Source organism: Pinus tabuliformis, chromosome 6, assembly GCF_031772625.1.
Source record: "Pinus tabuliformis cultivar Carrire ecotype Pingquan chromosome 6, CPIR1, whole genome shotgun sequence".
In the NCBI taxonomy this organism is placed as follows: Eukaryota; Viridiplantae; Streptophyta; class Pinopsida; order Pinales; family Pinaceae; genus Pinus; species Pinus tabuliformis.
In genome coordinates this window covers 745,844,923-745,856,781 of record NC_142292.1, presented here as the reverse complement: position 1 = coordinate 745,856,781, position 11,859 = coordinate 745,844,923, and the positions used below count along the sequence as shown (strand labels likewise).

General features: G+C 38.0%; 1 protein-coding gene across 3 annotated transcripts; it reads left to right on the top strand.

Moving 5' to 3' along the window:
- Positions 1–2,009: 2,009 nt before the first annotated feature.
- Positions 2,010–10,542, top strand: LOC149260885 (uncharacterized). Of its 3 annotated transcripts, XR_016258342.1 has the most exons (3): positions 2,020–2,494; positions 3,698–4,144; positions 4,254–4,355. XR_016258342.1 is itself a non-coding variant. In XM_089421253.1 (2 exons), the coding sequence occupies exons 1-2, from the start codon at positions 2,170–2,172 to the stop codon at positions 9,784–9,786; spliced, it is 345 nt and encodes a 114-aa protein (XP_089277379.1). In that variant the 5' UTR covers positions 2,010–2,169; the 3' UTR covers positions 9,787–10,542. The 3 variants fall into 3 exon arrangements, 2 of the variants coding, with proteins under 2 accessions (XP_089277379.1, XP_089277382.1); XM_089421253.1 differs by lacking the exons at positions 3,698–4,144; positions 4,254–4,355 and adding an exon at positions 9,767–10,542 and having other exon boundaries at positions 2,010–2,494; XM_089421256.1 differs by lacking the exons at positions 2,020–2,494; positions 3,698–4,144; positions 4,254–4,355 and adding exons at positions 7,455–7,585; positions 9,767–10,542.
- Positions 10,543–11,859: the final 1,317 nt, after the last annotated feature.

Genomic DNA, 11,859 nt, shown 5'->3' with positions numbered 1-11,859 from the left:
GAAAGGATGGGAAAACCCGTCTTGGTGGGCCAAACCTCTATGGAAGCTAAAAGGTCCAGCGAAAACAAGACTTTTTTTCTGGTGTGCTCTTCTCCAAAAAGTCCCTACTTGGGAGTTTCTTCAAAGACGGGGTAAGATAGGCCCGGGCTGGTGTCCTCTATGCAAGAACAGCGTTGAATCAGTTCAACACCTGTTCCTCTTCTGCCCCTTCAACACTAGTCTATGGGCTGAAACGTTAAGGTTAATCAAAATTCCTTATAGGTGGGAAGGGCAAGGGATCCCGGAAGCCTGGAAAAAGTGGTGGAATGAAGCTGTAAACGACAGAGAGAGATCCATCCCACTCCTCATCACCTGGGGGACGTGGCTGGCTAGGAATCAGGTCATCTTCAAGGACTCTGTCTTCCCGATCGCAAGACTGGCCGCTGAAGGAGCTGCAATATTCGATAGTATCCCACTCCGCCTGCTTCTCCTCCTCCCAGGCTGGTTCGACAAGAAATAATAAGACCCTCCATCCCGTGGGCTTATTTTGATGGAGCCTCAGATATAAATGGCCGCTGTGGGGCTGGTTTAATAATTCATCTTTCAAAGGATAAGTCTGTCAAGGCTTCTGTTGGCCTAGGACAAGGCTCCAATAATTTTGCTGAATTGAAAGCCCTCCACCTTCTCCTCGGCTGGCTTGTCCTGCGGAATATGCATGAGGTTCAGATCTTTGGGGACTCTATGAACACTGTGCGTTGGTTCAATGGGATGCAATTATGCAACAGTTTCACCCTGCTTCCCTTGCTCAGAGAAGTTTCTCGACTAAAAAATCACTTCTCGGAGCTCTCTCTCAGTCACATTTACAGGGAAAGAAACTTTGATGCTGACCGTCTCTCCAAAGAGGGTGTTAATCAAGCGATGGGGTCGTGGATTGTCCTGGAAGAAGAAAATGGGGTTGCTCGTCCTCTTGAGCAGCCCATTTTCGCTTAGTTCTTTCCTCTGTTTTCCTTTCTCCTGTGTTCTGTACATACTTGTATTGTTTCTCTGGTTTTTCTTTGCTGTTTCTCTGCTCCATATCAGGTCTCTTGGGTTGCTTTCCTTGTAAGAGGATGCCCGCTTTGACCTGGTCTTTTCTCTCTCCCCTTTTCTCCAGAATCCTGGTCGTGCTTACGCAGGATTTTCGCCTGGCAGATGGATGCTTTTTCCCTGTGCGAATCGGTGTTTCTTTCTGCATGGGATCTTCTCTTCATCGGTTTGCTCTTCCTCGGGCCTCAGCGAGGCGTGTTATTTGACAGGCTTCCGCCTCCTCCCATGGCCCTTTTCGGCGCAGGATTTACGCCTCTTCTCATGGTCCCTTTCGGCGCTCGCTTTCTCTTTTCTAAATGTAATTTTTAGGGGTCCCTGCGCTGGCTCATTGCCTTCCGGGTGCGCTTGATGGTGCTGATCTTTATTTTTCAGCAGCGACTCTGTTCTCTGGCAAAGAACAAGTCCTCTAGCAATGCTTTGCATACGCTGTGTAACTACCTATTATTATTAATAGATGGTTCGTTTTTTTCGGTGGAAAAAAAAAAACATACCAAAGACATACCAAAATGTCTTGTACATCAATTTGGCATCAAGCTTGGACATACCAAAGTGTCTCATACATCAATTTGGCATCAAGCTTGAACATGATCTTAAAATTAAATTATGATGATGATTATGTATTTTAAATAATAAAAAAATATTATTATTACCATTCCTTGATTTTAAACTCCATTTTATGAAACGCATGATCTTAGTTACTAGATCTCCATTTATGGGTAATTTGCTCGTGTCCACTTCTCCAATTTGCATTCACGTTGATTGAGCAAAGGTGTTCCAAAAGAAGAGAATGCTAGTGTTAAAAAGTCGCTTGAAACAAAAACAAGTGTCAGAGTAAAACACATTGCTTCATCTACAAACCCTACTTTAAACAAAGACCACTTGCATTTGGGTTAGAGGGGTAAAAGGGCGTGACTGGGGAAAAGAGAGTGTTGGTGTAAGGATTCCTTGGGCGTAAAAGGACCCTAGATAAAGGTTGAGTTGGATTTTATCTCATTGGAAGAGGACTGGGGAAAAGAGAGTGTTGGTGTAAGGATTCCTTGGGCGTAAAAGGACCGTAGATAAAGGTTGAGTTGGATTTTATCTCATTGGAAGAGGGCTGTTTGGATGAATATGCACAGAGTTCAGCACCGCCAACCGTCTCAGGGGCAACGACTTCGCGAGACAATAGATCCACTGTTGCCCTTTTCCCTTCCTCCGGATGGTAGTCCTCCCTCTCAAGATGGTATGGTTCACATACTCCATCATTTGCACGATTCGATTGTCCTGTTTGACCGAGCACACCAATACGACCATAACGACATCCTACAACCTAGACTTCACGGAGCACCTGCAATTGGTGTGCCTTTAGCGAGGGCAGAGGTGATTTCAGGAGCAGCTAGACCTGTTGGCAAACCGGATTGCTCACATAGAGAGTCACGACCATTGAGAGGTAAAACCCTCATCTCCTTCCGGTTCAGCTCCAGAACATCGAGTGCCGCTAAATTTAAAATGCTAATTAATGGATTTCTGTTGTTTTCATGTGTTGTTCTTTTTGGCAATGGGTGCCAATTGGGGGGTTTGTAGATTGTTGTCCCTCCCATACTTAAATTCATATTAAAAAAACAAAATCAATGAAAAGTATTCACTGAATTGATTTTCAATAGCACTTGAATTTAGCCGAGAAACAAAGCTATGATAGGTGTGGCAGTCTTAAGCAACTAAGCTTTTATGGACCACGCCCGCATACTACCGGGTACTGAGTCAAAGTAACTTCAATTAAAAACAACTTTAAAGTGAAAAGTAACTCCCCCTGAAATATATACCTAAAATATCCAACCTTGCCTGATAGATCAGGATTTGCTACTCTCAGATACAAGATCCATAAATTAGTAATTAGGCCGACAGGTTTTTCTATGCATCAACCATCGTCAACACTTTTATCCTGTTTCGTTGATCACGTGAGTTGATCAGGTGGGACACTTTTCACAGTTTCCACAGTTGCACAGTTGATTTACCCTGCTTCGTTGATCAGGTGAGACACTTTCCACAGTTACACAGTTGATTTGAATGTGACTGCTTTTTCCAAATATCAGTTGAATTACCTTCTTTTCACCACCTAGTTCTGCTGTGCACTCTGTGGCAAGATATTTTTATTGCTTTTTCCCTAATGAGGCTGCTGAGATTCTTCCTGCTACCTTTATGTTGATCGGCGATATTATCTATCATGCGCCGATGGCCTATGCGTCTGGGCGATCTTGATGTTTGTTCTTGTGATTGCGGCATGGGAAATCTACCAGTACAAATCGAGGAAATGCGAAAATCCACACTGCAGGGGGTTAAGGAAGGCGGTGGAGTTCGATATGGGGGCAGGAATCTGATTTTTTTTAATTACTCAATCTGATATTTGCCTCTTTTATGTGTTCTTGTTTGTTATTTTCTCCTTATGTGTTCTTGTTTCTTATTTTCTCCGCCTCTTTTATGTGTTCTTGTTTGTTATTTTCTCCACTGACTATTTTCTCCACTGACAAGGATGTGCAGTTTCTTATCAAATTGTCTCCAACAGATGTAACGTTCAGTGTCTAATGAAGTTTTACGGTTTATGGTTCATCACATTTAGTTTTCCCCTGAATTTTCATGTTATGTGTTACTGTAGTTTATGGGCGGGAAGGCCTGAAAGCTCCTGGGTAGCAGCCTAAGGATTCGGCGAATGTGAACAAATTCTGAAAGCCCTCGCAGATATTGAGAGCTATCCTTAGGTCATGGAAGACAGGATATCCTTTCTTCAAGTTTTCAATAAAGCTGAGGATCAAAAAAATGGATTCACTTCACAGCAATGAATTTGAAGGCCTTGAGGACAGTGCTCTGGATGGCAAAATTTCAAGAACCAAAAGATTATTGGAGTCAGGACAGATGGCCGCACTATGCTATAACGGTAAAAAACTCAAACGATTTCTGCAGAGATTATTGGCTGTGAGAGAGAGGAGGAATCAGTTGCCGCGGCAAAAGGTGTGGCAGAAAATTGCAAAAAGTTGTTAAATGTTGAACTGTAATTCTGCAGTTGAGTCCTGCTTACGTTACAGGTGGCAGTCGACCATTAAATGTATGGACTTTTAACGTTGAGATCGATTTCGTTCATCTTGCTTCAGATTTCAAGTAATCGATGGTAGAATTATAACAATTTAAGCTAAGTTTCCCATGTGTTACTGTAGTGTAAGGGCGGGAAGGCCTGAAAGCTCTTGCGTAGCCGCCCAAAGACTCGGCGAATGTGAACAAATTCTGAAAGCCCTCGCAGATATTGAGAGCTATCCTTAGGTCATGAAAGACAGGATATCCTTTCTTCAAGTTTTCAATAAAGCTGAGGATCAAAAAAATGGATTCACTTCACAGCAATGAATTTGAAAGCCTTAAGAACAACAGTGCTCTGGATGGCAAAATTTCAAGAACCAAAAGGCTATTGGAGTCAGGACAGATTGCCGCACTATGCGATAACGGTAAAAAATTCAAACGATTTCTGCAAAGATTATTGGCTGAGAGAGGAGGAACCAGTTGCCACGGCAAAAGGTGTGGCAGAAAATTGCAAAATGTTGAACTGTAATGCTGCAGTTGAGTCCTGGTTACGTTACAGGTGGCAGTCGACCATTAAATGTATGGACTTTTAACGTTGAGATCCATTTCGTTCAGCTTGCTTCAAATTTGAAGTAATCTTCAAATGTGAAGTAATCGATGGTAGAATTCTAACAATTTAAGCTAAGTTTCCCCTAATTTTGCTTTCTTTCAAGCTTTTTTTGTTAGGTTAAATATTATTTATTCGAAGGGGTTAGGAGAAGTTTAAATTTTGGTGTAAGAAAAAAATTTATGAATGATAATCCCTTCCAAATCTTTTTCGGAATTCCAGATCTTCACAAATCAGTTTTGCTTCCTCGAATTTTTCCTTTCATTTGACACTAGATGAATTGGGAAGATGCACTGGTGAAGTAACTGTGAATTTTAATTCTCTCTATTTACATATAATATGTTTTTTTTCCTTTCATTTGACACTAGATGAATTGGGAAGATGCACTGGTGAAGTAACTGTGAATTTTAATTCTCTATTTACATATAATATGTTTTTCATCAAGCAATTTGTCGAATCTGTTGGAAACCATAAGTAATTCCAACTACCTGTCCGCAATATTCAACAAACTATTTAATGTTGTATCAGCCGCTGTTTTAGAAGTGTTGTATTAGCCGTTGTTCTAGAAGTCGGCGGAATTGACAATGAGGGAGGCTTCTCATGGAAGCCACCGACTAAACCTGCTCCAGAAACTTCTCCTGCATGTATATATATCTGATCAATGAAAGCAAGTTCTCAGGTTCTTGTGTTCAATGTGTTTGAGTGTGTTGGTGTGTTGTGCGCCTCTGATCATTTACCAGGTATCAGAGCTGTGAGGTCGAGAAGCTGTCTGTCGCTGTGTTGCAGAGGCGCTGTGTGGCTCTGTGTAGTTGAGCGCTGTGTGAGGAGTGCGTTGTTGTGTTGCAGAGGAGCTGTGTGGTCAAGAGCTTCGTGCAGTATATAAGGAGGTGAAATATCGCTTTAAAGTGAGGTGTGAACTGTGGGTTGCTGCGGTGAGGGTGGAGAAGCTTGCGAAGCACGCCGTTTCGGAGGGAATCAAGTCCAGCGGATTTGAAACTTTTGCTTTGTGAGAAGTCTGGTCAATTAATGGATAGTAAGACAGACGTTAACTACTTCTTAGTGTTTGGTTTGATTTTCTAAAAAAGATATGTTGAGTAAGCTGTGTTGTTTTAAGTTATGCGTTTTTGATATAGTGTGGAGTAAAAGTTATGTTTGTTTCTGATGCGCTTTTTGATATGGAGTAAAAGTCATGTGCATTAGAGTAAAAGTCGTGAAGCTTGTTCCTGCTCAAGCCTAGCCAAGTATGGAGTAAAAGTCATGTGCGTTGGTGTTGAATTTTCTCAAAATGCAATAAAATAAATGAGGGTCGATTGAAATAATGGAAAGAATTTAATATATTTACATATTGTCATTAAAGTTGTAAAAGAACCTTACGTCAAAATTATTTTGGAGACTTTTGAGTGTATTTTTGTTTTAATTGGGTTTATTAAAAAACAAAAAGGAAAAAAAAAAAGATTTTTATGGTGCATGAGTGGTGTAAAAGATTTTGAGATATAGTGAAAAATTGGTGCATTTGGATTTGGTGGTATTTTGGTGATTGGATAAAGTTTTTTTTCATGGCAAATTTATTGCTTGATAATTATATGAATGAATCCACCAAGCTTGATGGCGAAAATTATGTAAACTGGAAATTCAAGCTAATGACTATTTTAGAAGGTAATAATTTGTGGTCCATTGTAAGTGGGGATGAGCCCAAACCCACTGTTGCAGGTTCTATCCCAGATTGGGAGAGAAGGGAGACAAAAGCAAAGGTGCTGCTGCGTATGTCCGTAAAGGACAACATTATTCCTCATATCAGAGACTGCAAGACATCAAAAGAAACATGGGATACATTGAAGGGTTTGTATGAAACAACAAATACAAACAGGATCTTGTTTTTGAAGACTAAGCTTTTATCTTTAAAAATGGAAGCGAATGAAAGTATAACCAATTAAGTGATAAGTTAGGAGATATTGGTGAAAAAGTGTCTAATACTGACTTAGTCACCATCGTATTAAATGGCTTAGTGCAAGATTATCAAATTTTTGTTTCAAGTCTTGCAGCTAGAGAAAAACCCCCTTCATTTGATGAATTGACAAGAATTCTTCTACAAGAGGAGGAGAGGATGAAGAATTTTTTGGGCTCTAGCAGTTCAGATTTGGCATTGGTGGCCAAGGGCAAATATCCATACAGAAGCAAACCATGGGACAAGAACAAAGGAGGCAAGTTTCAAGCAAAGCAAAAAGGTATGATACAGTCTAAATTTCCAAAGAAAAATGATGAGTGTTATTATTGTGGCAAACCTGGGCATCATTCTAAAGATTGCTATAAAAGGAAATATAATGAGTCTAGGCAGAGAAACAGAAGGCATAATGGAAATTTTGTGGACAAAGATATCAATGATAGATTTAAAAATCTTAAATTGTTTGTTTTTTATGCTGCATTGTCTGTGGAAAATGATGATAAGAATGTTTGGTTCATTGATTCTGGTGCATCACTCCATATGTCTTGTAATAAGGAGTGGTTTGATGAATATCATGAAAATATTGATGGAACATATGTTTTCCTAGGAGATAACAGATCACTTAAAGTTCAAGGTTATGGAGTAATAGGTGTGAATTTGCCTAATGGACAAGAGAAACAGATTCATAATGTGATGTATGTCCTTGATATTAAAAAGAATTTAATTTCAGTTTCTACTATTACTGACCAAGATTTGAAGGTGGAATTTGTTAAATCACAGTGTGTAGTGAAAGACATTCAAGATAAATACAAGGTTATTGCCACATGAACCAGAGTTGGAGGTTTGTATAAGTTGGATGTGACCAGGAAAAGTCATCAAGCATTAGCATCTACAGCAATATCAACAGAAGATTTATGGCATCAAAGGTATGGACATCTAAATCACAAAGATTTAATGCTACTGCAAAAGAACACTATGGTTGAAGGTCTTCCTGTCTTGAAAGATGATCATGTTGAATGTGAGGCATGTGTACTTGGCAAGCAACATAGGGAGGAATTTCCTATACATAAAGAAAAAAGACAAAGGGAAATACTTGAATTAATTCATACTGATGTATGTGGACCTATGCAAACTAGATCTATTGGTGGAGCATGGTATTTTCTTATTTTTGTGGATGATAGATCTAGATATACATGGGTTTATTTCATAAGAAAAAAGAGTGATGTTTTTGAGTATTTTAAAGAATTTAAGAATATGGTAGAAAAACAAACTGGTAATTATATCAAAATCTTGAGATCTCATCAAGGGGGAGAATTCAAATCATGAGAATTTAATCAATATTGTAAAAGCAATGGGATTCAGCAACAATTTACAGTGTCACATACACCTCAGCAAAATGGAGTTGCTGAGAGGAAAAACAGAACACTAGTTGAATGTGCACGTAGTATGCTTCAAGGTAAAAATATCTCTAATGTTTTCTGGGCTGAAGCCATTAATACCGCTGTTTATTTGAAAAATAGGAGTCCAACCAAAATCTTAGAGCTTAAAACACCTTTTGAAGCATTTTATGGGTACAAACCAAAAGTGAGTCATTTAAGAGTTTTTGGTTGCAAGGCATATGCTCATATTCCAAAAGATGAAAGAAGAAAACTTGATGCAAAGGCAATTAAGTGCATATTTATTGGCTATTGTGATAATCAGAAAGCATATAAGTTGTTTGATCCCAGTACTCATAGACTGCTTGCAAGTAGGGATGTGGTGTTTCATGAGAATGCAAATGAAGGTGATAAAATAAATAATAGTGTATGGCATAATATTGATGATTATGTCAAATTAGACACAAGTGTTGAACAAGAACAGGAACAAGCACAGGAACAGGTACAAGATCAAGAACAAGTAGCATCAAGCAGTCATGACACTCCAAAGAGAGGAGAGGAGACTCTGCAAAGCCAAAAGAAAGATGAAAGCAGTAAAACTCCAAGAAGGTCATCACGTCAAAGTCAGGTACCTGTAAAGTATAAAGATTATGCATTAATGTCTCAGGTTATGAATGTTGTAGAACCTTCAAGCTATGATGAAGCTAAAGAATATGAAGAATGGAGAAATGCAATGAATGAAGAATATAACTCTATAATGAAGAATGACACATGGGAATTAACAGAATTGCCTAAAAACAAAGTTCCCGTAGGATGCAAATGGCTTTATAAATTTAAATTTAATGCTGATGGAAGTATTGATAAACATAAAGCTAGATTGGTTGCCAAAGGATATTCACAAAAGGAGGGAATTGATTATGAAGATACTTTTGCACCTGTAGCTAAGATGAACACAATTAGAATTATGATTGCATTAGCTACAAAATATAATTGGAAAATGCACCAATTAGATGTCAAATCTGCATTTTTGAATGGAAAGTTAAAAGAAGAAGTTTATTTAGTTCAACCTGAAGGGTTTGTAAAATAGGGACAGGAGCATCTGGTTATATGGCTTGAAACAAGCACCAAGATCATGGTATGTGAAAATTGATTCTTTCTTTTATGAGAAAGGTTTTATAAGAAGCAAGAATGATCCTAATTTATACATTAAGGAAGATGAAGACAAGAATGTTGCTTTAATATCTGTATATGTTGATGATCTAATCATAACAAGAAATGCATGCAAGTTGATTGAAGAAATTAAAAATCAGTTGTCACATGTATTTGAGATGAAAGATCTTGGTGAATTGCATTATTGTTTAGGTCTTGAAGTTTGGAGGGAGCCTGGTAAGACACTGATCACACAAAGCAAATATACAAGGGAAATCCTTAAAAGATTCAATATGATTTAATGCAAGGCAACATCTACTCCTTTAGAACAAAATGTCAAATTGTGCAATGATGATGGAACCAAAGAGGTGAATGGAACTATGTATCGTCAACTGGTGGGAAGTCTGAACTATCTCACCACTACCAGGCCAGATATAGCATATTTTGTCAGCATACTTAGTCAGTTCATGGCTAAGCCTTGTGAAAGCCATTGGAAAGCAGCAAAGAAAGTCCTTCGATATCTGAAAGGAACACTTAATTTTGGTATTATGTATACTGATGAATTTGATGTTGAATTGGCAGGTTATTCTGATTCTGACTAGGCTGGAAATCCAGATGATAGGAAATCGACTACTGGATACGTTTTCAACATTGGTTCAGGACCGATATCATGGAGCAGTAAGAAACAACCAACAGTTTCATTGTCATCCACTGAAGCTGAATATAAAGCATTATGCAGTGCTACCTGTGAAGCAATATGGCTTAAAAGAATACTTGAAGATGTTGGGGAAACACAAAATGCACCTACAGTAATCAGTTGTGACAATCAAAGCACTATCAAATTGGCAAACAATCCTATATATCATGCAAGGACAAAACACATAGAGACACAACATCATTTTGTAAGAGAAAAATTGCAATCTAAAGAAATTGACTTATCATATTGTAATACAAATGAAAATGTGGCTAACATATTCACCAAGCCTCTTGGAAAGGCTAAATTTGAAATATGTAGAAATAAGATGTACATTATAGAAAACCCAAATTATGTTGTAAGCTTAGCTGAGACTTAGACCAGCAGGCATGACAATTAAGAGTATAGTGTCTTGTTTATTGTATGTAGTTGAAATTAAGGGGGAGTGTTGGGAACCATAAGTAATTCCAACTACCTGTCCGCAATATTCAACAAACTATTTAATGTTGTATCAGCCGCTGTTCTAGAAGTGTTGTATTAGCCGTTGTTCTAGAAGTCGGCGGAATTGACAATGAGGGAGGCTTCTCATGGAAGCCACCAAAACTTCTCCTGCATGTATATATATCTGATCAATGAAAGCAAGTTCTCAGGTTCTTGTGTTCAATGTGTCTGAATGTGTTGGTGTGCTGTGCGCCTCTGATCATTTACAAAATCTCTTTTGAAAACTTAGTCAAATTCCCAAAGTCCCACTTTTTTCGCTCAATGTTCACCCATAGTTATTAGCCAGAGATCTCATTCGTAGTTTTTCATCTGAATGAAACTGATATCTGCAATGTTCCCTAATGTTCGTGCATATGTAATCAGAGGTAAATCTGGCTTCCTCAGTCAAAAACTTGATAGATTCTTTGGTTTTATGCCTTAAATTCTAGTTTTTACGCTCTATATATGGGTCTACATATTGATTTACCCCTTCAACCTCTAATGCCAAAGATAAAACTAATACTATTCTCTGTGACGCTTCTTTCCAAGCTTCAAAACTTTCTTTTATTAAAATTATTGATTCAAAATTTTAATATTTTAAATATATATGCTTTTGTATTTTGCCGGCAACCGTTAAATATGCTACCTTTTAGTTAGAGATATTTGATTCATATCTTGGTGGGTCTCGTACAGTGGCAACAATATTTGTTTAACATTCTTTGAAGTTTGTGCACAACATTTTCAAGTGAATCCTCACTTTGCCTATATTGTTGTTTTTCTTTATCTTTGCCACAATTTTTGTTCCGAGCCAGGTTAAATTCTTGCATTGAATGTCTAATTCAAACAACTTCCCTGACACATTTGAATTAGATTCTTGTGGGAGTTATTTATTGTAAATTAACCTCTGTAATTGTTCATCATTTTATTTATAAAAATTCTATAAATTTATTTATTCTCTGGTCTGTGCAACAATTTAGGGTTTAAACTATTTTAATCTGATGGATTTCACTTGCTTATAAGTGTCAGTTGCACACCTTTGTAGTTTTGGTTCAGTAGATTGGGCTCCCAAAGACAATACCAGACAGGTACAAGCTAATAAAACGTGATTGAAAATCAAAATATTGCATCCAAGATGTTTTTCTATTGAATCTTGCAATCATTTTTAACAAGCTTTCGCATCTGAATAATTGTTCTAGACTTTAAGATCTGAATAATTGTTCTAGATTTTAAGATCGACCCTCAAACCTATTTTCACTTATGATAACTCCTTAAGAATTCCAACCAAAAGCAATAGCGGTGGATGAAAGGAGCCCCCTCTATAAAGGGGTCTAGAGTGAATTATAGCACTTTAAAAATCATGCTTTAAATTGGCCTTTGTCAATGCAAATATATAAACCCAAGCTCCATGGGAAAATAGGCTGACAATAGTAAACAAAAAAAACGGCATGTCTGATCTGAAAATCGGTCTCTGCCAAAGGTCAAAGGAGTCTAGCTCTGAAAA